At 36.5% G+C, this 24,612-nt stretch overlaps 1 protein-coding gene across 1 annotated transcript; it reads right to left on the reverse strand.

Moving 5' to 3' along the window:
- Positions 1 to 1,214: 1,214 nt before the first annotated feature.
- Positions 1,215 to 17,360, reverse strand: CYP19A1 (cytochrome P450 family 19 subfamily A member 1). Its single transcript, XM_009918653.2, has 9 exons — positions 16,946 to 17,360; positions 15,087 to 15,237; positions 12,328 to 12,482; positions 10,322 to 10,498; positions 9,484 to 9,598; positions 7,467 to 7,581; positions 6,649 to 6,811; positions 4,974 to 5,215; positions 1,215 to 1,991 (listed from the first exon to the last, which is right to left on the reverse strand). Exons 1-9 carry the CDS (start codon positions 17,088 to 17,090, stop codon positions 1,740 to 1,742), a joined length of 1,515 nt encoding a protein of 504 aa, XP_009916955.1. The 5' UTR covers positions 17,091 to 17,360; the 3' UTR covers positions 1,215 to 1,739.
- Positions 17,361 to 24,612: the final 7,252 nt, after the last annotated feature.

Consider the following 24,612-nt stretch of genomic DNA (forward strand, 5'->3'; position numbering starts at 1 on the left):
TAATTAATTTTAATTAGATTTTCTAAGTAAGGACATAAGCAACCTTTTTCCTTTTTCCTTTTAAGTGACTTGGAAGGAAAAGGTTAATAAGAAGCCTATTGTACATTGGTTGTTTGGCTTTTTCAAGGCGTTTTATCTGGAAAACACTTTTCTTTGGGCTACACAGTATGAAAACTCAAGCTTGCTGAAAATGGAAAGTGTCTGTCAAGGAATGTTGTTATTAAGCCAGGAAGATCTTTTATTCTTGACCAAATTAACAACTCATCATTAGGCTAGTAGAGATATCAATGAATGTCAAAATTCTACAGATTTCAAGATAGGTCCATTTTCAACAGGAAATGTTGGGTAGTTATGTAGCTACCCTGTCAAGGACTAAGTATAAAGCTAAGCCTCATTTATAATAAAAATAAAAATCTGTGTGCAAAACCCCCTTAAAAATGTTTTCTAGAAATCTACTTGTTACTTCAGAACTTTTCTCCTTTGCCACTACAAAACTCTGATCATTTACCCAATGAAGCTTGCACCTTACCTTGGGCAGATGACTGAAGCCTATTTTACCTAAAAAAAAAAAAAAAAAAAGTCTGGGTCTTGAGCTAGTGTTTCTCTTCTTTTGCTACTGACTGTCTTTAAATCAGTGGGCGTGAGGCAAGATGCTCGAGAGCAGGATACAGCCCAGTGCTCTTTCAGGAGAAGCAATAAGAGCTATGTGGATAATTAGGGAGGGACTTTCTCCCCTGCTGTGGTGTGGGAACATGGGCAACAACTCCAAGTCTTATTCTCTGAAGTAGAATTGAGCAATTAAAACCAGATTGAAACAGGATTTGGTACTGCTTATGCAGCTTAGAGAGAATTTGAACTTCTTCACCAAACTGAGGCGAGGTGGGAAACTTCTACAGTTAACCAAGTGAGGTGGAACTGAGTGTTGCTCCACCCCTCCGTGTCCTACTGGTGGTAATGTTTCGTATCGTTACCTTATTCTCAGCTGGTCTTTAGTAAGATGTTTACAGATCCTCTGTGGCATACTCTGTAGCAGGACTCTGGGTTTTAAAAACAGAACAGTTATCTCAACTGTCGTATTACCTAGTACTCTGGAAATTACTACCATCAGCAAAATTTATCTGACACTGTGTTTGGTATCTGTTTAATGGGACAGCAAAACATGGCAAAGAAAAATGTTTGAGTGACTCCCTGTACAAACATTTTTTGTAGCTTATATATGTCCTAAATATTTTAAATTGTTTCATAGTCTTAAAATCAACTTTAACATTATTCATTCAGATGTTTTCAAAACCAGATAATTAGAGCTTTTGCAGTAGTTAAATACTGCTGGGTGCAACTTTGGGGCGGTTCGGGGAAGGGGGACACGCGTAGTCCTGGAATTAAACAGACGTTGGGCATGTTCTTTTGTTGATCCCCAAACCTCTGAACTTGCACTGTTTGAAAAGCAAGGCATAGCTTCGTCTGGACTTGATGATTTTAAAAAGTAGCTAGGAATCCTGCAATAGTGTGGCATCACCTAGCAACAGGACTGTTTTGTAATTTTAGTCTTTCTTTATTACATTGAAGCTGTGGCCAGAACGCGGTTCTGCTGTGCAGGCAGAACAAGTTGTCATCTGAAACTATAGTTGTTTAGGGGCAACAAAACGCCTTACTCTGTATCTTTACCTAGGAACGATGGGGATTTCTTAGTGGCTGTGGCTGAGAAAGCCCTGTAACTTTAATGCTGATGCCAATTCATTTTAGTCACCCTGATTCTTGTTTGTGTTTCTTCTCGGTGTGAAAACCATCTCCAGCAGAGGCTGCCTTTCTATTGGGTGCATGGATAAGTCATTGTTTTTCTGGATGTTGTTAAGGCCTCTTCCTTTCATTGTCTGTACTCTGCACCGTCTCAGAAGAGTCACCAGAATTGCTTTCATCATTACCATGGCAATAAACTTTCCTACGCAGCCCCGAGGGCCGAATCCAAATGGTTGGAAATAGCGTGAAGGAACCTGCACAGAAGAACACGAGGAATAAGCTTTAAGACAAATTTTTCATCCTCAAAGTAGCCAAAATTATGATGGAAATTGGGAGTGAATATATTCCGAAAAACTTGTGGAAAGAATCTCTTAGGAGCAGTTACTTCTTTCCTTTACACTGAGCAGCCCTCCCACCCAAGCCAGGCCAAAATACAGAGGCACCTACGGAAGGTATGCCTCTTTAAATGCTAAGGTGGCAGGGAATGTGAAGTTAAGCGGTTGAATTTTGTCTGTGCATTTCAGTCTGTTCATCCTGTGAACTACAGGCATTGTACCACAAGCTGTGAAAAGGAGGGAAGCTTTTGCTCTTCAATATGCATTAAAGTTCATTAAAAATTTTTCCAGAAAATGTTCATTACAAAGCTCATAAACGCCTGAGATACAGGCTGATGCCTTGTCTAAAGATAATATTAAAGCCATACACCTACTACAATTGTCCTTAAAAAGCTAGTGTTCCTGAGAATTAATTTGTCATAAGATGCAACGTTGAAAATTTTATTTGGTATCTAATAGGGAGATAACATTTATAAAATGATTGTCTCCTGTCCTATCAACTAAAATGTGAAATGCAGCATTCCCAGAGCTGTTGAAGAATGCACAGCCAGTTTCTGCTACTTTTATTGACATTGTATAGATCAGTTATCCAAAACAGTCCCAACAGCATGAATAGTACTGCTAATGAGGTACAAAGGTACTTGTTATGAGTAAGAAAAAGCAGGTCTGTCTATAAAAAAATACATTCTTTTTCTTCATCTGTGTAACTTTCTTTTTAAAAAAATTAAGATATTAGCTGTGTTCTGACTTCCTATTTAACGAAGGAATATGGTAGAAAAGGTTGCTTTATTTTAAATTATCTAGAAAAAAGTGTCATTTTTCCCTCATTTTCAGACTGAGAAAAATGTTTTCTGTTTAAATTTTTTCAAATAAACTGAGCTGTACTTTTTGAAAAATGATAGGTAAGTACAAGTGTCTATAATACAGAGCAAGTACAGCAGCTGGCAGTACAGCACAATGGCAAATGCACAGCCTGGGAAAATGGAAATATGTTTAGATTCTAACAGTGCCATCTTATCATAAATAATGGTGTGGATTGCTATTCACTTAGAGAACTGTGTGAAAATTGTGCCTGCTAGAATAATTATGTGGCAAACAGAATGTATCAAGTCAGATAGAAAATGTGTGGTTAAATATTTGGTCAAGGGGAAATATTTTTAGTAGTAAAGGGTACTTATAAAATAAGCAAGAAATCCGTTTTGACAGAAATACTTAGAATGAAAATAACGGGTGGAAAAATGGAAACTATTCATAATGAACAGTTATTTCAATAAACTTAGTCACTCTCTTCTTGAATTTTCTACAGTGACTTTTCCCTTGATCTGTTGTTTTTAATACTGTGGACGGAATTTGCTATGGGTAGTCAAACAGCAGTTTAGAAACGTTAACCAGGTGATTTGGTGCTCATTTTTGTGTGTGTGGCATACATGGTACTGCTAGATTTCTGATAGGAAAAATGTAAAACTGGGCGGGTTTCTGGCTTGAACATTCAAATCTTTTATTTCTTTATTTTCTTAATTATTTCTTCAGGTGTTTTTACTAGTAAGCCCATTTTTGGTGTATCAAAGTGTGTCATCTATTTATTTCTTTAAAACTGAAATTACTGTCTGTGGACGCTTATATGTGCATCTGCTGACATCTCCAAAGAAAAAAATTTTGCCAGGTAACGGAATTACTTCCTAACTTTTTTAGTTAGACAAAATGAGAACTACGACAGCTGTAGAAAACATTAACCCTTTAGCTTCAACCCCATTCAACCTTAATATTTGACAAGCTACAAGAAAATGTAAGAGAAAGCTTGCATACCAGGCAAATGTATGCATCTATGATAGTAATGCTAAGGTTCTGCAGTTGAGATTCCCTTCATAGGACTAAGTTGATTATGCCCTCCACTCTCGCAGGGCTACTTATTCCAGAGATCTTTCTAATTCTCTCACAGGAGTGCTAACCAAACCTTAGTATTTCATATTTTTGTGCTCTCTGACACATGGGTAGCATTGTCTTCCACTTCCATCTGCACTGGTTAACAGTCAAAAACCAGGAGTCAAACATGCCATAGAATCAGTCTATTTTCTTTCAGTACAGTTTTAATCTCTCCAGATGGTTATTGCTGAACAAATACAGTTTTGCAAAACAATTTGTTTAACAAATAATCAGAAGAGCAGAGGTCTAAATGAAATTAAATAATCTGAAGGATGATTTATGATAGTAGGAGATTACAAGCAGGAAAAAAGTTCACATATTGCTTTTGATACAGGACTCAGTAATGTAGACTAAAAAAAATCCTAGTTCTTTTGGGAGTTAGAATATCACTTAAATTGAAATGCTGTGCTGAACTGGGACTGAATTACGCAACATCTGCAATACTGAGTTGGTTAAAACTTAGGACTTCCATTTTGGTCTATAAAATGTGTTTATTTTTATTTAGGAATTAAAAAAAAAAAAGGAGAGAGAATGAGATGGATGCTAGATTCTCAGTCTCTCAGGAGTTACTATACTTCTTCACCTCTCCAGAGAATCCTTACGCAGCTTCAGCTCTGTGTTGTATGGCTTGCATGGCTCTAGCTCCCTAAAGCCTCTTTATTTTGTCCACTGTCAGGGGATATAATGTAAACTATGTTTATGTGGACAAATCCAAGCAGAAATTTTAAATCAAAATTAAGATTCCTGGAAAACTTTGTTTTCGATATCATAATTATTTTTTAATTAAAAGGCAATTTGATAGGAAAATATCTGCCCAGTTTTAATAATAATAATAGTAATAAGCAGGATGTATAGCTAACTAGGCACTTAAATGGAAAACAGTCTTGTGGTCACAAAGCTCTTGATCAAAATAAGAGGAAGAGACATTGTCAAAAAATAATACTCAATTTCCTGTAAGAAATAAGATAGAAAACTTACGGTTTTCTCAAAATTTTCGAGGGAAAACTCATTCGGCTTTGGGAAGAATTCAAGCTTATGCATACGTCCGATATTGAGAATAATGTTTGTCCCCTTTTTCACAGGATAGCCATCAATTACATCATCTTGTAAAGCTTTTCGCATGATCAAGTCCACAACTGGCTGGTATCTCATACTCTCATAAATAAAATTCTCCACGATTTTTAAGTTTGGCATGTCATCACTCTGTATGTCTCTGTCACCTTGTGGAATAAAACAGATGGTGAAGAAGTTGGTTATGAATTTAATAGCTTCATTGTACAAATACCAAAACATTTTTGGAAGATTCTCAGTTGCTAAAATGGTAGGATGGATCCAACAGCTTCTGAGGAGCTTTATGTAGCCTTACATATTCAGGAAATCTGGTATATTGTTCACCAGCATAAACCCTAGTTTATTAATTTATCATCTTCTCACCTTCTTCTTAATACATTATGAGTCTTTGTTCTGCTTTCTTGTCAGTGGCAAAACTCTGAAAGTCCTTCCCTGACTTTTGCATGACTGAGAGCAACAAGACTCAACAAAGAAATCTTTTGAGAGCTGACAGCAAGCGGAATCTGGCAATAGTCTGCAAACTTTGTAGAGACCTTGAGTTTTCACCATGCAATTGGGTTTGGCTGGATGTACAGCTAGGTCCTACTGTGGCCTATTTCAGTTACTGTAACTTCCTCCCGGCTTGACTCCATCAGCAGCAGTATCAGAGCCATGACGTGCTGCCGGTGGGAGCCTTACTTTAACTTGCATGCAACAAGCAGTTCAAGAACTACAGGCTGACCACTACGGGGGTAGGTTTTCGAGACGAAAGTCAGCTTTGCTACCCCAGTTGGTCATTTGCTGAAGGCAACAACGTCCTACTGCCTTAGAAATCAAGGCTATCAAAAAGAAATAGGAAAGACGAATAAGTGAGTACTCGACTCTCATGAGGTCAATAAAATAAAGTTTATTAACAGTACCTTAGAAAAAGACTAAAGGACTTGTTATACACTTTCTAGTGTTTAATGGACCAGAAGTAAATCTTGAATAAGAGTGGATGAAATTAGTTTCTATATTATTCAGTGTCAGGCTTTGAATGAAGTCTAGAGAAGGGGCAGAATACAAATTTGGAATATCTTGATTGTGTTTTGAATAGTTAGTAATTAGTACTTAAAGAGGAGACCAGTTTGATATTAAAATGGATGATGGCAGAATACAGTTTTCATTTTCTCTAATCTTTCCCTTCTGCAGTCATAGTGAAACTTGGGTTTTATGTATACGGAGAGTAATATTGGTGATTAGAAGTATTTTAAATGAGTGTCCCCTTTTGCTGTTTCAAGGTAAATGGAAAATAATTTCAGTGGAACTTATGAGGTGAGTGCTAATTTGCACTGCTGTTGCTGAGGAGGGAATGTAACACATTCTTTCTAATAGATTATCAGTTCTGATGACTCCTATTTGAATTTATCATACAAACTACTCCTCTTCTTTCATTTGATCTTGAGTAAAATCTTTTACACGGAATGGTAGTTCATAAATTTTACAGCAAATGCTTCTGCAAGAAGAAAACACTTAGATTTTTCAGCCTTCGAATAATCAAAATTAGATCACTGCTGAAGCAAAATTATATTCCCACATCACTGACTTTGCAGCTCCTGCTTACCCATAACAGTTTCAATTTCTCTCATCATTTCCTCTTCCACTGTGGGGTGCTCCGCAATCAGTATTAGCATAAAGAAGAGAGTCACAGACAGAGTATCAGGAGCAGCAATCATCATCTCCAGCACACACTGGTTCACATTCTCAGCAGTCAGGTCCCCTCTGTTCTGAAAATAAATTGGAAATTTGGGGGGGAAATTGTTGATTGCTCACCTCTGATGCCAACAAAGATCCTATAGCAGTAGAATGGGAAGGACCTAGAATATCTGCTTTAAGCAAAAGCCAAAATCTTGGCAGTCTTTCTATCTCATATGCTAAATAACATTTATTTTTTGTCTTTCAGAGAAAAATAGAAAACTCATATTTTGATGGGTGTGTATTATCTTACCGAAAAGCAAGTTTGTTCTTAGCTCGGATCTTATTGATTCATTGCCTTTTCTCACAGAGTTTGGGAGCTGTCAGAGATTATACAAGGTAGGATTTATGCAGCCTTTGAAGCCTTTGCAAACAAAAGGCAATACATCAAGATAAAATACAGAGGTTAGGGAAAGACCAGAGGACGTTCAGGGATAGATGCAAGAGTTTTAAGGATGTTGTTTAAGCCATGAAAAAAATCAGACAAGCACCTGTTCCCAAAAATGCAACTGTTCAATGTTTGAATCACTGTTAGGGACTCCACAGAACCCACTAATTTGTATCCCTTTATGATGACATGACCTTCAGATAGATACATGAAGTTTAAGTTGCAAAGCCTGTGTTGTTAATGATGGGAAAATGTCAGAAAAATCAAAGTTAGTCATATTTTGAGTACATTGCCAATACCTGTGCAAAAATCAACTGGGATGCAAAATCCATGTGTTCATCCAACTTCTCAACAGTGGAAAGCTTTTGTCGTTTTTGTTCTATTAAGATTTCCATTGCTCCTTTCAGATCCTTGCTGAAAACAGATGAAATGCAACGTATTGATAAATATCTGCAGACTTCTAGTATACACTAGGATATGATTAGAAACATAAAGAATATGCCAATAAAACCATCTAAGAATGGCAGAAATTAAGTACTCCTAAGAGGGGTTCTATGGTTCTCTGCAAAAGCAGTAATACTAAGGGAAGGTGTATTTTCTTATTATTTTTTATTAAATAATTGCTTGTTAGTTTGGACTGAAATCTTACTCTCTCTTTACAGGATAGACTGAAAAGGATGAATATATCTCTGTATATCCTATTAATGAATAGAGTTTTAAGAGACTTATTAACATTTCCAAAGAATTTGTTTATTTCCTTCCATTTTATACTGTATTTTATCAGTGAGTAAAATGAACTTAGAGGACATGAGGGATGATTGTTAGAAAAATGTAGATAAATGTTAGAAAAATTATACTGTCTTGAAGGTAGAGTTGATATAAATTTTTCATATTTAAATACTTAGTAATACTGTGTCAACAGCTTGTATTTCAGTGGTGGAAAAAAGCAACGTCCAACAGTTTATAATTTTATTTGGGATTTTCAGTTAGCTATAGATTTGAAGGAAATTCTTTTTAAAAAGTACTTTGGAAAGTTTTTGAATGAAATCCTCAGGCTTTCCATTTGTGTTTGCTATTGTCGGGATAGAAAATTTGACCAGTTTTGTAGGGGGAAATGAATTCAAAACTTGGTAAAATTCTCATTATTTATAACATGTTTTATGTATTAGAAATAGCAAATAGTCCTTTTTGCTAACTTTATTAGAATAATATCAGAAGTCATCATATCCTGTGGTTGTTCTTTGCATTGCTTTAAGTCCAGCAATCTTTACTGGGGTTTTTTTTGCAGTAGAAATTTATGAATAAGTCCATTTTAATGGAATTGCTTTTGAAACATCAGTATTTGCAAGGGCTCTGCAAGGGCTTTCTAGTAATAACTGGGCCACCACAGTTAGCTGTTATTAGAATCACAGGATAAAGCATTAATCAGTGCCATAATAAAACTGGCAAGCATATGTTAGAGAAGTTAAATCTTGTGTCTAGTTTATAAGAGTTGTCCAACTACTTCAGAGGAACCTCTATCTTTCCCTTAAAACCTTTATGTTATATAGCACCATCAAAAGAATTTATTACACATGCTTCATAAGCAGTAGTTTCTCTCACTAGCTAGAATCCAAATCCAAAATGAACAAACTGATTGCCAGTTCTTTTTATAACCAGTCCTCTTTTGGCAGAAGACAGCAAATGAGATCATAAAAATAGAAGAGGCATTTTGTATTTTTGCAAAGAGGAAGATGGCAAAATGTATTTGTTCCTTATTTAGGAAAAAAAAACCCTTGAAAAGGATTATCATGCTGAGCATCAAGTTTTAACTCAAAAATGATTTGTTAACTCAAAAATGCACATTGAAGGAACCCATAAATAAATTTATGCTCAGGGGTTAACTCTACTCAGACAGTACCATAAACGTAGATGGTTTTTCCTGTTTTGATGAACTGTAGCCTACTATTTGACTGTCCTTGACTAGAGAGCAAATGTAACTTGAACTCATATGATGGCTTTTTTATGTCTGTTTGAACTGAACCAGTGATTTAAATTTAGTTTCACATTTGAGCTGGCATTAACTAATATTTTGGTGAGTTATCTAGGACTGAATAGACAAGGGCTTTAAATCGTCCCCTGAGATCAGCCACTTGTAGCATCAGTGGCAAACCTTGTTCTGCTGCTATCTTAGCAGATGGAGGACTTCAGCCAGCCACCTTTGCACGTTTCACAATTTATTTTCTAAAAGGTAGAGGAAAACATCAGGGAAGATCTCCTTCATAGTAAGAAAGAAAGGATCTTAGGCAAATGATCTGTAAAACTGTTAATACTTACACTGCCTCTTCGTATTTCTTGCACAGCCAAGAAATCTTAAAAAAGATGTCAGGCTTTAATAGAAGTGCTTGCCAAGCATCAAAGTAGTTTTGAATCTTAAGTACAATGGCATGTTCTGAAAATAAACGTTAACAAAAAGCAGTATAAAGTACAAACCTCAATAGCCAAAGAGCAGAAATGCTTCAGAAAAATTAATAATAAGGCCCCATTCCCTACTCTGACTAAGTTCACGGGAATTTGATAAACATTTGGTTTTAATGGTGGAAGATAGCATTAGGAAACACTTGTGGCCCACTGTAGAAAACGTACAGATCTTTGTAAAATCTCTTGGTAGCTAGCTAAAAGGAGATAGTGGTGTGTCAACCAGAGCCAAATAGTCTCCCACAGGAGAGCAGAAGCAAAACTATTGCAGCATATTGAAATGGGATAATTTGGACATCACCATAATGTTATTTCTGTCATATGGTTTTGAGGATGAAGAAATCACAGAAGACATAAATTGTCAGGTGAACTTTTCAAGGCCATCATTTAGTTTGGTAGAAGGATTTCGGATTCTTACATGCATATAATATTGGGATCATACCAACTCAGTGCATAAAAATCTCTTTAAATGCTACTTTTATTAAGGTGAGTGTGACAAGCTAATGTATATTTTTAATCATATAAAATTCTCTTTTATAACTAAAGTCACTCATAAATCAATTTCAATTAATTATATGGTGATATGAGTCTGTTCTTGCTCTGTTTCTGAAAGAAAACTGCTGAGTGATGTCAATGAGTTTTCCTCGGACATTCAGTTTAGATCCATCACAAGGTATAAAAATAAAGCTGTTAGTACCATCCAAAGGGATCCCGAGAAAAAGCTTGTTAGATGTGTCAAGCATGATCCGTCTCATAAGATTCAACACATTGATGTTTCCTACTTCAGTGGTTACTTCCTCTAGTTTGTCCAGGTGAGCAATTGTTGATTCAACACAAATTGCTATCATACGCACAAGACCAGGACCGGATAGAGCTGAAATATATGTGCAAAATGACCAAAAGATTGGTTAACTTTCATACCTTAATTATAACTTATCAGTTGGTGATAACGGTGTCAATCAAATGTAAAACATTATCACGTGAGCGACTGGTATAAAACTGTTCTGAAGCTTACTGGTTTACCATCTTTTGAAAGAAAAATGGAAGCATTTTGAGTTAAAATGGCAATGAACTCAAAGTCCAAACGTCCCTTGCATCCAGCCACTTTGTATCTCAGACACACGTTTTCTACTAGGTTCATACTGTGTTAAGGAAAGATATTTAGCATCATTTCTGCTACCTTTCTGCGAGGGAGGGTATCTGTATCCTCATCTGCATTACAGGCACTGCAGATGTCCTGTCTCGTTTGCTCGCAATGACACTGAGCAGGGAAGATAGCTTAGGGATTTGCGGGGAGGATGACGGGAATTTCTGAAAACGTAACTCCTGGGTGCTCTTAAACAGCATGGTAGCTTTGCAGTGAGCTACTGGCAACCTGTAACGTTGCTGTGGACATAGTGAAGCCTAGCCTGGCAGTCATCTGTCCACCCATGAACTGTGGAAATAGCGTCATGACGGATTTATTGCATTTTAAGAATTCAAAAGCAACCAAAAGCAGTGGCCAGTTCCATTGCCATGTAATTCAGTGGGATTGTGATAGGCTCCAGCTGGAACGGATTCAAATAATTTTTGAATTACTTTGGAAATCTTGCCCTAAGTACTCCATTTAAATTACTTTTCCATACAAGAATTGCTGTAACTGCCTCAAGGACGTTATTTTATCAAATACATGTTGAGAGGGACTGTATGTTTGCAATTGAGAAGAGAAGAGATCTGTTTTGTAAATAGAGAGAACTGGTAGTTCTAGAAATAAGTAGAAAAATAAAAAAATATTCTTTTCCTGCCATCTTCAACCAGTACAAAGTTGCTGATATTTTTCAATAGCAAAATCATGTAGGGAAGGCCAAGTGTCATAGGAGCACAGATATATCAACAAAATAACATAGAAAACTTAAACCAACAGATAATTGATTTCTTTTAGGTTTTACTTTGCTTTACTTTCATTTTCAGGTTTTCGAATCTCTGTCATAGACTACTGCAGTCTCAGCTGGTGAAAATCTTTTCTGAACTTGTAGAACAAGTGTGGCAGTTTTGTTAGGAAGGCTGTAGGATCACTAGAATTAGTGAATTCTAATGATATGCAAATACTGAAAATTTTCAATTTGTGGAAAGAAGGTGAATCCAGAAATTGTAGACTCCTAAACCAGTAACACTGGAGTTTGTTTATGTAAATTTCCTGTTTGATTTCAACCTACCGATATTAATTACTTCAATCTTTTTCTCTGTTACTACACTGATTCCTAGTATATTAAAGGGATTAATAAACAGTTCTGTTGTTCAGGTCTTATAAGTTAATTCCGAAACTAAAGCACCCCCCCCCCCCGCCATTAGAACAAGACAAAAAAGCCTTTGAACTCAGTGCAGACTGAGATAGGAACGGCCAACTACATTTATGGAAGTGCCAGCTGAGCTAACGTAAATGCTGGACTTGAAATGTAAAAACATTTAAAAACATGGCATGTGGGCATCATTTGATTTTGGTTTAATTGGATGAGGTTAAGAATCTGCAAAACTATTTCAGGACCATTTCAAATAGCATACCAAGCAGGATAAGCATGAAAGAACATGTGCAATAAAATACATCTATGGGATATATAAAGAAAACTGATTTCTGTAATTTAAGTATGGTGAGGACAAACAGCATTTCAGAAAAGATAGACTCTGTGCTACAGTGATGCAGTGTATTAATGCACACAGATTTACCTTTGGTGAAAAAGGGTCGAATTTCTTTCCAGTGCGCGGGGTTGTTATTAAATATGATCCCATTTTCATACATGCCAATGCACTGTAATCCAAGCTTGCTCCCAAATCGAGAAACGTAATGCCAGTGTTTCATTACGTGGAACACACTTGAGGATCTGGGAAAGAAATGGGGAGAAAAAAGCCCAAAACAAAAATACTGTTTCATAGATTGTACACAGAATTTTTATTCTGACATTCTATAGTTTCTCTGAAGTGCTGACTCGCATTCTCAATTTAGCAGGAAGTAAAATGCTTGACATTAAATGTTGTTCCTTTTACATAATTAAACATCTTGATGATAAATGCCTTCAGAATGTATATTAAAGCAATAATGTATTCTGTTCATATTTAAAACTATTTTCCAGTTATTATGCAAATGGTTACCAAACCATTTTAATCTGAACAGTGTGTACACATGGAAACGTGTAGATGCATAACATACACTCAGGCAATGACCAATGTCAGATGTTTCAGAAGATGAGGTATGAAATATTTGACAGTTGATAATTTCATCATGATGTGTATTAAATTACAGCAATATTTTTGTAGCTATTTGGTCATTCCCAGACACATACAGAAAGCATAAATATACATGCATCATTTAGATCTGCAGCATCATAATATGATATGTGTGGGATAAATATTTCTAAAAAGACGTTAGGGAAATCCATGGTTTCCTAATAACATATAATATAAGGTATAATTCTTTTTACAGTTGACAAGGTTTGTTTACGCATGCTGGCAAACAGGTTGTGACCAGCATTATTGCTTTAAGATATAATTTCCTTTAGAGGGAGCTAGCATTTTAGAAATGTTGATGTGATGAAAACCTGATCAAATGAAATCCAACAAAAAGAAAGAAAATCAGAACAGAGATCGAAATGAAACAATATGCTGTTTTCTTTACCATGTAGCATACTCTGTGGACCAAATCCCAGACTTCATACATGGGTTTAGTTTATTTTTTTCAGGCAGGCAAAGTAAATGGGACTTTTGCTATTGACTTTCAGCAGTGCTGGGTTTTCACCGTGTTTTGCATGACCAGAAGTAACGTTAGCAGTGAGATGCTATATGGTACAAATAGGCAAACATGGATTAAGGATTGAAGTAAGAACAGGGAGGAGTGTATCTTCAGGTCCAACCTTCCAAGTAACTTGGCATATTCTCTCTTCCTACACTTCGCCACATCTGCTCTCTTTTCTAATTTCCTCAAAGGTTTTTTGCATGTCAAGGAACAACATCACCAGTATTTTCATGAATGTGAAAAGATGGTGTTGAATTATGACAGCTGTCCCTAGGAGTGGAAAGGTGCAGGAGGCTCATTTTGCTTCCTTCCATTCCATGCATCTACGCAGGCGACACATAATAATATTTTAAGGAACTTGACATATGACCTTGTATAAGCAGATTTTCCTTGTGAAACTATTTAATGAAGTCCTCTAAAAGACAACGTCTGTTGTAACCAAGACTGCAAGTCGTTCTGTCTGAGCACTGGCATCTCACTATGATTAGATTTGCTGGCAAAAATTCAGATGACATTGGTGGAAATAGTATACTTTTGCAGAATTCAGGTTATGTTTAGTTTTGTTGTGAATTTATGATCCACTGAAAACTTTATTCTACATTATTGTTTAAAAAAAGTTAAATACTAGTTCTCTATGTACAGTCAATGCTTTTAAGCAAAAAATGTCTGATGAAAAGTGATGTCAGACTGTCAAGTCTGATGCAGCTGTGGCATTGTTTATCAGCACTCCTGATTTGTTTCTGATGAATTGGTAGTACAGAAAGTGGAAGACAATGAGAGTTCAGGGCATTTTACATTATCAAAATCTTACAGTGCATTAGTTGATATTTGCAACACCTATGCAGGATTGGAATGTAAATAGTTTTCCTGTCATGATTACCTCCTTTTACAGAGGTAAAACCAGACAGAGATGAAATTGACTTGCTTTACATGGCAAATCCTGTGACAGTCCCCTATACTATGTTGTCTTTCAAAAGCTTTTACATAATGAAAGCTGAGTGTGGGTTGATGGATATTGCTAATAAAAAGGTTGTGGTTCTTTATCGATTGCACATGGTAAACATTTTACTACTTTTTTTTTTCATGGCATAACTCATAAGCAACCAGGAGACCCAATGTAAGAAGAAAGCAGCCATTCACTGGAGCTAATAAAATGATAGACTGCGGTTTAGCATTATGCATAATACTCTGTATAATCCAAGCCTATGAGTAATCCTACTAAATGGAGTGGAATTACTCATAATCCTATAACGCTGCATTTGCTTAATTAACTTGCTGAATTGGAGCCATAATCTTCAAGCATTACTCCTGTTTTAAGGACAAACTTAAGAACACGGGGATCTAAAATTTGGCTTAATTGTGCATTGCAGTTAGTCTAGGTTCCTGTATAGTATGTAATCCTAATCTCAAATAGAATAGTAAAAGAGACAGTAAACATTTTTTTTGATTGAGCCACAGTGCTTAATCTTCATTTCCATGAAGAAAATGAGAGTATTCACATAGACTTCAATAGCAGAGTCTTTAAAGAAACAAAAGATTAGAAAAAGGTCTGTGAACACCAGGAAGTAAAAAGTTTATGTTAGGATAATTTTTGTAAAGAATAACTTCAGTTCTACTTTAGAAAAAAAGTAGCAAAGAGGTTGTAAAAATATGAAAAAGTTCTTGATATTATTAAGGATAGAAAATAAGGATTTACTTGCTAATTATAAATGTTTCTTCACCGCTGATCCAAACTCTCACAAATTCTCCATATGTCTTATTGTAGTAGTTGCAGGCATTACCTACTCCCATCCAGAGAAATCTCCCATGTGAAATGAGGGGACCGATTCCCATACAGTATCCTGGCCCTAAGAAATACGGTAAGAAAAGGTTGTCAGTGAGCACTGCTGAGACCAAGAATATACCTCTGAGCATCAGCCTTTTGAAAGGAGCTTTTTAACATGACAGTCAAGGTCTGCATTTGGCAAGTCACGTACACAATCCTGTTCTGAAGCTCTGTCTTTAAGAAACTTGCATCTACGTTGTTGAAGCCTCACTTAGTATCTATGGAAGCCTATAGTCCTTTCAATATACATACAACAAATGACATTCATTACTTTGTACAGCTGCAAACTGCTGCTCTGAGATTGCTTACATCTGGGGAGACAGTGGCTAGATATTAGAAAGAAGAAATGATCTAGAAAAAAATGCATATGGTTTATTAATTTGTGATTTTAACAAATCCTGAGTGATCTTGGCTGAATTTGTGTTGAAGTGTCATAGTAACACCTACAAAAGTCAATATCCTTTCGATGAAATTAAATGTCATTAATTACATTTCTTTTAAAATATTAATACTAGAGTGAGAAAACAGATATTTAAAGGAAAAAGTACTTTACTGCTGTGAACTTAGGAAAACATGCTTAAGTAGGAGCTAAGAATGGATTGATAAGCATTTAGTCAACAAAGTTTTCAACTAAATCCTTCCACTGTAACTCAGCACGAAATTTCCCTCTTACAACAAAAAGGGGAAAGTGGAGACAGCAGGAGAGAATATGCCTTGAATGACTTTTAAAAGGGAGTTTCCTTCTTAGGGAAAGCTAAATTTGCTCCTTTTGTCTGTAAAACATAAATCTAACTCCATAAAACGAAGCAAATTAAGTACTTACAAAACTTTTGTATACTGTTTAAAAATTTTAAAGTTGCTTATGGCTCCACCGTTTACAACAGGAATTGCAAGACCCCAGATTATTTAAGTACCTGTAAACTTGAAACATATTAATTTAGTTCTATTTTCTTGTTGATCCAATCAAGCATTCAAATAGAAGGCATAACCTTCTGTGAACACTTTCCCTGGTTTTCTCACGCTCAAAGAGTTTTAGCATATTGAAGGATGTTTGGCAAGGATCTCATCTCCAAATTTCATTCAGGTGCCACTGCATTGGTTTAGGATTATTCCTGTCAAACACCTTTGTGAGATGTGTGCATTGTTGCCATTCGTGCAGGAGGTCATTGCACTGCATCTAATGAAAAATAGGCTGAATCAGTAATGTCTACCATCAGCCCCCAAAACATTACAGAAGGGGCTCTCTGAAAGGGAACCCATTTGTTGTTGTGTTCTGGAGGGTCTTCGGTGCCAAACATGGAGATAAAAATTGATAATCTACTAAAATCTGGATAATTTCCTAGAGGATAGTTTGTTTCTAGTAAAGACAATTTAGAAGGCTTTAAACGTAAAACATGTAAAAAGTAGTTTATAATGCACATGAAAACATGAACATCTAAAGTTTGTAAAATGGTATTATATCTTTCTAGCTTACACATAATAAAGCAGAAAGCTAAATGTCATGTATTTATATAGCCAAGCCAGGTTTATTATGGAAGTTCTGAGGTTAGAGTGAGCCTAATTTCTTTTATCAGTTCTTGTAAAAAGCTGTATTATTTAAACTGACTCTTAGTAAATTTTGTTGGCGTACAATCATTATTCAGCATCGCTTTCTCACTTAAATTTGAGAAACAAACACACACAAATACTCTGTCAGCTTTTAGGTGATACTATAGCTAAAATTAATTTACCTGGTATGGATGAAGTTTCTTCATGATTCCACATGAGAAACAGAAAGCACATGAGAATGAGTATGGGCACTGTGGCCACTGGCATCGCGTCCGGTACTAAGCTGGTGATGTTGTAGTGCATTGGATTCAGAGTTTCCAGCACCATCTTTTCCAAGAGATTCTGCTTTGCTTGAGAGAGAGAGAGAGGGGAAAGAGGCAGAGGTTTTTCAAAGCTCAAAGATACATTCAGCTTTACTCGGTACCTCCCACCTCCTTTGTGGGTCTTGTAAGTGAGCAAATTAGCTCTTGAGGTAGCTTTATTTTATAACGAGAGTGACTGCCCGGACTGCTTGCCAGGCCAAGCTACATCACAAGTCGAAACAGCCATACAGCAGACACTTTTTGCTTGGAAGTAACAAAGCTTTTCTGACCTTGATGTTGACGCATAGTTTTGGATACTTTGGCTGACAGACCTCTTATCTCTTATATTGACTTGGCTGGCCGACACTGAGGTTTACTCCTTGCAAATTTCTAACCAAAACACAAGAAATTAAACTTTCAGCACATGTGGAAGCATTGAATGAGTTCACTCACAAGCTTTTATCTCCATTACTTAGCCTTTCTCCTTCCAGCATACCTGTAGCACCAGAGTCCTTGAATTTTCAGAATAACTGCGGTAGTTTTTAATGATGCAGATAGAGTGTACCACAGGTTTTTGTTTCAAACAATATATTATGGGGTTTTTTTATTGTCAGCCTTTGGCTGCAATATAATATATTGCATTTCTTTATGGTTCTTCTGCTAAATACCTTGAAAAATATAGTGTATGCCATAACAAACAGGTTCATGGGTTGTCTGGTACCATATTTTTCCTGAGGCAGTAACCAGCACTTGGCACAGAAAACCCAAGAAAATGGACAGGTCTGTTACGCATAGGGGGAGTAGAAAGATTCCTTCAAAGTTGTTTTGCATGTTCTTGACTTAAATCATAAAATATAAGAGGTGATTGTACCTGAGAAGGAAGATGTTATTCTACGAATGAGAACTCACGTAACCACAGAAAGATACTGGTTGTATCTGCACAGTAATTTATTAATAAAACAACTTCTTAATTCTGCTCTGACAATAATTGAGAATACATTTGCTTTGTTCCTTCCTGCGACGATATTTCAGAACTAAAGGATGTATTTACTTAATAGGAAGCTTTTTGTTACCGTTTACTTTCAGCAAGTGCTTTCTTGTTTATCTTGTGCTTTGGTCTTACATTGCAGAAGAAAGTACAGCTTGCTTTGTAGTAACTATCAGTGCTATAATTACATTACACTAAGCCAAGAATGCGATGGATGCCTTCTAGATAGTAAGAAGATTGGTATTTATGGTTAAAGTAGAAAACGTACAGAGTACAGGCAAGACCCTGGGGAAGGGGCAAGCAGTGGCTCGAAACCTTGCAGGTGCCTGCAATGCTCCAGTATTTTGGATGATTGCTATGCAAGTTGTCTGGTTTTGTTGTGATTGAAAGTGACTGAGACACAATATGCCAGGTGACCTTTTAGAAACATGCATGCTGTTCCAGTAGCCAGCAGTACACCTCTTATGAGAGTGTCCATGTACATATCATGTCTTGTATGTGTTCAACTGTTGTACTGTCTTGCATGTTGTGAAAAATGTTTCTGTAATCACAAGCATTTTTTTTGTCATGTAATGGTATTTATTAGTTTCACTAATGTACACTAATGGTGTTTGTTCAGTACAAGTAAAAATGCTAGCTTTAAATTTCATTGAGTACTATTTGTTACCACAATAAAAGCATGCCTGCATGTATATATAGATACTTTTATTAGTTTCACTATATGAGCTTACACCATTATAGAAGGAAATAACTAGACTTAGGGCATATAGTTTCACTTTTTTGTTGCTTTCTTTCTGGATCTGGATGAACTTCATCTTTGTACTCCATTGCCACAGATAGGCTCTGATGTTCATTGCGATTTGTTGGGTTTTTCATCTCCAAGACATTCTGGTGTGTCTGTACAGTAGTTTCTCTGCCTCATATTCCCTATGAAGAGAAGTATGTAGGTGGTTATGCATTTGGGCGGTATGAAATAAACACAGCTAAATATACAGATGTGTACCTATGGATATTACATCTGTAGGCTAAGCCCTGCTAGAGTTCAAGGTGCTGATATGTTTGCATGCTGTACTTTGCAAGCATGAGTCTCCCCCTTTTATTTTCTAAAAATCAGCCCTGAGTTTTGATCTTGCTCAGTTCTTAGTTATTCATGGCTAAAGCTTATCTTTGACAGAGAAATGAAGGCAGGTTTCTATCTTTTCAAAATATAGAGATTGTAATGGATTGAGTTTTAGGTTCTAGCTTACCCCAGCTCCGTAATTTTATATTTTTTTTATAAAAGAGTAAAATCTTTTTTTGCTGCAATGTGATATCCAATACATCAGTGTGCACCTTGCTGTTAGATTTATAATTTTTATATCGTCAATCATGCTCTCATGTAGATAAAAGGTATTAAATGCACTGTATTAAATTTGAATCCTTTTTATACTCTGAAACTGATCTGAAGCAGTCTTATTTTTAGTCAGAGTGGCTCCCCAAGCTCTTAAAACAATTGACATTTCTTGTATTGAGAAGTTCTTTGCCTCATTTCAATGAGTGCGATCCACGCAGACTTTTAGGGTTTGCATTTCTTTTTTTTTTTTTTTATTGCAAAAGCCAACCGGACCATGAAAAATTCAGCTTTAAAAATATTTCACCTGAACTGCTTTGTCCTGCTTGTACCCATTGTATTTTTTAAGAACTGTCCATGAAGTAAATCGCTCCTAATTAAAACTCAGCCAAGTAAATTTTGATAGTAAGTAGTCACTGAATAGACTGAAGAAGTTTAGAAATGGAATAAAGCCGGAGTGCCCATTGTGCATGAAAGAAGCTTTCACTGTTCTTGCTCATTTTGTCTTGAAATCTTCTATACGTAATTTTCCTTTCCTTGCAGCCGGTTGAGGTATGTGTCTGATCAGAGGGATTTGTTGGGGCTGATTGTCACTTATACGGGGGAGGGGGGACGGGGATGGGGCAAAAAAGCTTTTAAAATCAAATAGTGGGAGGAAAGAGACTTATGATAAGGGAAGTGCTTTTGTGACACAATAGGTGGATGTGCACAGGCTGCCTGAGCTGACAGTAATTGTGGCTCTTAGCAGCTGGCACAGCATCTGCCGGCAGAGGGCCCTTCAGATTGCTGGCCTTTAAATCTTAACTATAAAGTGCTGTCAGAAAATTCTGGGTGTTAAACGTTTTCTTGCAAAAGGTGATATGATAAATGACGATAGGGCCCATGGTAAAGAAAAGAGTTCACATATCTAAATGACAACTGCGTTGACTCCTTTTATCCCAGTTAGAGCTTAGTACTTCACTGTGTCAGTAAGAGAGCAAATTATGTATCGTATTATAGAACCGGAGCTGAAAATTTTTGATAATTTTGAGAAGGATCTCATAAAACTGCCTTGAAAACTCTTGAAGAACCATTCTTGAGTGCTAGAATTCTTTCTTCTGTAGTGGTTCATCTGTCAGGAGAGACAGGGGGAAAAAATCTGCTACTTGTTATAAATCCCCAAACGTTAGTGACCAATATTAGCAGCACCTGAAGCATCTGACCTAGGTTTAACTACACAGTTTGGAAAAATAAAATTTTAAATAGACTGATTTCACATAAAAATAAATCTATTGCCTTATATAAGCCCAGTAAGTCTTTACTCTTCCAGATAAAATGTTGTAGCCTTCCTCTCTTTCTAGAAGCAGATTCTACATATTGCCTGTTTTCACTCAATTAAGATAGACGGTCTCATGCAGACTGTAAAGGTTCAGCCTTCTACATGTAAGTATGTAGACAGCTTTTGTTGTGCTTTTCACAACTGGAAAGCTAATGTCTAGCTAGGCAAGTAGTGGTTTTCTTGCATTTGTTCTGTGGATCCTGCCTGAATGTGCAGTAGTCCAGGAGGACAGTGGCTCATGGTGTCTGCGCTGGTGTTTTAGTTCGTATCAGGGGCATGCTTTGATAGCCAGCCTTCAGATGATTCCCATGCTTCAGTACGTATCACAGAGCAATGTCAGAGCATGCAAACTGGGGTCTTTGGGGATGAAAAAAATCAGGTAATGTACTCCAAAGCTGTGTCTCATGCACACCAGCTTTTAATGGGGATTCAAATGACAAAACCAGTTTAGATCTATATTGAAGTGGACTTCCGTGAAACGTGTATAGTGTAGGGAGTAGGTCCTCACCAACTGTTTTGTTTTACAGATCTGCTCCTGTTGTACCACAGTGTTTGCCAGTGTTGATATAGCCTAAAAGGAACACAGTACCTTTTGACAAATGAAATAGTTGGGTTTAATTAGTTTTAGGCATGTAACTATCTTGCTGTGTTGGGATTATAGCACTTAACATAGGATGAGAACTGTTTCTGACTCCTAACTGCGTGTCAGATCTCTTTAATACAGCTCTTGCTGAAAGAGTTCTATACAACTATTTTAACATTGCCTTCAAATTGTGGATTTTATTGCAAAGTCAGAAAATCTTGTCACAGCTATTGAATAAGAAGTCATATGTGGAACTACTGTAAAATTAGTTGCATTTGCATGGAATCTTTTGTAAGAACCACCAGAAAGAATCTACCTTCTTGTTACATGGTTACTTTCCTTTCAAAGAATTAATTAATTTGAAGTGGGTAATTATCACCAGGTGTACAGCATATACCACATGAGCCTTGATACACGGATTGTCTTGTTCCCTTGAAAGTCTGTGGGGTTTAAAGTTGAGAACGGATCAAAAGGCTTTTTTAAACTTGAGAGTGTTTACCATTCATTGTAAACTGAGCTGTACAGTTATTCTGTAAGCATCAGATTGCATGTTTATTTAGCGTCACCCTGGAAATTGCTCCCTGATATTCTGTGGTCTCTTCTAATGCTGTAATTCTCTCAGGATGCAAGGGGGATATCACTGAGAGATTTCCATCACAATTTATTGGTGATCTCTTATTTTGTTACTCTTGTTGTGACATTCTTTGTCTTTGTAATATTTTTTCTTATTAATTTTTCACTTGCTCTGAACCTGTGCTTTATAATATTTTTTTCTTATTCCTTTTTCACTTGCTCTGAATCTGTGCTTTAGTGATCTGATCCTTTGCTCCAAATGACATCTGTCTTCTAGATGGTTTCATCTGCAATGACAATGTGTAGAGCAGCCTTTTTAAAGTTAGATGTTTATATTGCTCTGCTTTTGAAAGCAATCTGGCTCGTTTAGGTCTGTTTCCTACTTTTAATTCACTCTCCTGCAACTCAAAAGAGAGAGGTAACTGTGGTAAAATATGAATGTTATGAAATGAATACACTGCATGTGGTTACCTTTTTCAGCCATTTCTAGAGTTCAAGTCAGTGGGCTAGAATTTGTGTAGTCGTAGAGGTCAATCACATCTAATTACTATGGAAATATATTCTAGCAATGTTGAATGATTATTATAGCCTTGTAGAATAAACCCGTACCACTTGCTTACTACAAAATCTAATCTAAATAGCACTTATAAATTTGTCTGTTGTTTGGATCAGAGAAGGAGGAAGAGGGAAAGAAAAGATGACAGCTTTCAGCAGAAGCTTGGAAGTGGGAATTTAATAATGATCATCCTGGCAATCTAAAGGGGCTCTTAACAAGTAAAGGAGGAGGTTGCAGCCTAATGTTGTGTCAGAGGGCAAGTGAGACAGAAATGCACAACATATCCATGATTTTGTGGTGCTGAAAGAGTATGTCTGTACTGTGAGATAAGACAGATGGTTACATTTGATGCTTTTGCTATTATTTGGAATTGTGGTTTTCTTAGTTTTAGTGAGCCTTCTTACGGCAGTTTTACCTTGTTTCACAGCCAAATAGGAGCTATCCCTAGAGCATGTCTCTCTGAGGTTTTTAAGTTCTCTCAGCTGCTTTCAGTATCACTTCTAAAACGCTACTGCATATTTGTTATATGTTAGTGGTGGCCGCTCATGGCTCATACGCAATTGTAAACAACACTTGGCTTTTCTTATCTGCCTCGGTGGCCACAGAACTCGATTTCTTGTCACCCCTCCTACTCAAAGCGTACCGTAAATTTACAAGGTGCAGAGAAGGTTGTTGTTGCAGTGCTGTTGTAAATGCTGACACTCCTGTTGTTTGGAGTCTGTTTGGTCAATTAGTTTCCTGAGCACCAGCTAGTACTAGCATGTGTCTGGGACTTAAATGGTCAATGCAGATTGGCAGGGAAACAAATACATTAAAGATATCTCCTATTAATGTAGGACTCTGTGTGAATATTACTATTTGTTTTGATAACTGGAAAAGGCAATGACTCTTTTCTGTGCCTTTACATGGTGGTTGCAACCTTCATTTTGTGAACTTACCATCTTTGTGGCTGTCATTCCAGGTCATCTACGGAGATATCTTTTGGGTTAAATCAGAAGTTGTCACATATCAAACAGGGAGTCATTTATACACACATTGTGTGTGTGTAAATCATGGAGGAGCTATTTGAAGCCACTGTAACAAGCTTGGAGCTGTAATTTCTGCAAGGTGATAATCAAATAAGTATCCTACGGGCTGCTCTTCTCCTTGTGATTTATGTAAATGATTTTTCTGGTACAATGGAGCTATAAGTCCTGCCTTTAAACCTTTCAAAGAGGTTACAGGATCCTTTTGGTCATTCTTAATGCCGAAGATTTGACGTTGCTGACATGTAACCAAGTACTGACCAAGATGATAAATTATTGCTGAAATGGCTAAATGAGCTTTTTATGTTGCTATTGATCATAGAGCTTAGTGAGCTTCCAAAAATAAAGTATTTATAATATACTGTCAGCTTGGTTTGGATGTAGTCTTTGGGACTAGACAGTGAAAGTTCTGATATTCTGAAAGTCTTGATTCAAATATATCCTTCTAGAAATTGCTAGTTACTTTAGATGTCTCAATTGATCTTCAGAGGATAAATATTCACATCCTGAAAAATCACTTTCCACTAGTGTTAAGCCTTCAAAATAACTAGCCAGTCATAAAACCGTGATTGCCTGTAGTGAGCAAGACTTGGAGTGATAACCTGCTCTGTGTAACTAAAAATTTGGTAGTCATCTCTCTCCTTTCTGGCCAGTGTCCATACTATTTCCTTGTAGCTATTTATACAACATGGATGTGTGAGGCAAGGTACGCTGTGTGCTTCCCAAATGACTGTACAATAAGCGTTTCTGCCTTCTGAACAATCTCTAATTATATGGTGATTTGTCTTTCAGAAGAATAGTGATCTGAAATTAGAATTTGGACTATGTCCTCTTCTGAGGTTTTAATTGCAGTCCAACGTATGATTTGGAAAAATAAGTTGCCAGTTCTAGTACCTTTCACAAAAGGTCTCACTGTTGCTTAGGAACCAACATAATGTCCATGAAAAGTACTAATCACATTATATGGTAAAATGGTTTCATCTGAATTGTACATCTCCTGAAGGAGAATAAGTATGTCAGTGCTTGTAAGTCATCAAAAAGAGCTATGGATATATGCAAACTTCTGCAGTATTGGTAGGAATATATTTTACTGCCTGTCTACTTCAAAGTTTCCTTAAAAAAAGTAAGCTCTAATGAACTTAAAAGTAACCGGAAAATGAGTTGTGGATAGACA

Source organism: Haliaeetus albicilla, chromosome 12, assembly GCF_947461875.1.
Source record: "Haliaeetus albicilla chromosome 12, bHalAlb1.1, whole genome shotgun sequence".
In the NCBI taxonomy this organism is placed as follows: domain Eukaryota; kingdom Metazoa; phylum Chordata; class Aves; order Accipitriformes; family Accipitridae; genus Haliaeetus; species Haliaeetus albicilla.

Coding starts and splice junctions, on each gene's coding strand:
- CYP19A1 (XM_009918653.2), bottom strand. CDS start 17,090: ATGGTGCTGGAAACTCTGAATCCAATGCACTACAACATCACCAGCTTA. Junction 6,812..7,466: donor CCCAGTTGATTTTTGCACAG/GTATTGGCAATG, acceptor ATTTATTTTCAG/AACAGAGGGGACCTGACTGC. Junction 1,992..4,973: donor TCGAAAATTTTGAGAAAACC/GTAAGTTTTCTA, acceptor TCTTCTGTGCAG/GTTCCTTCACGCTATTTCCA.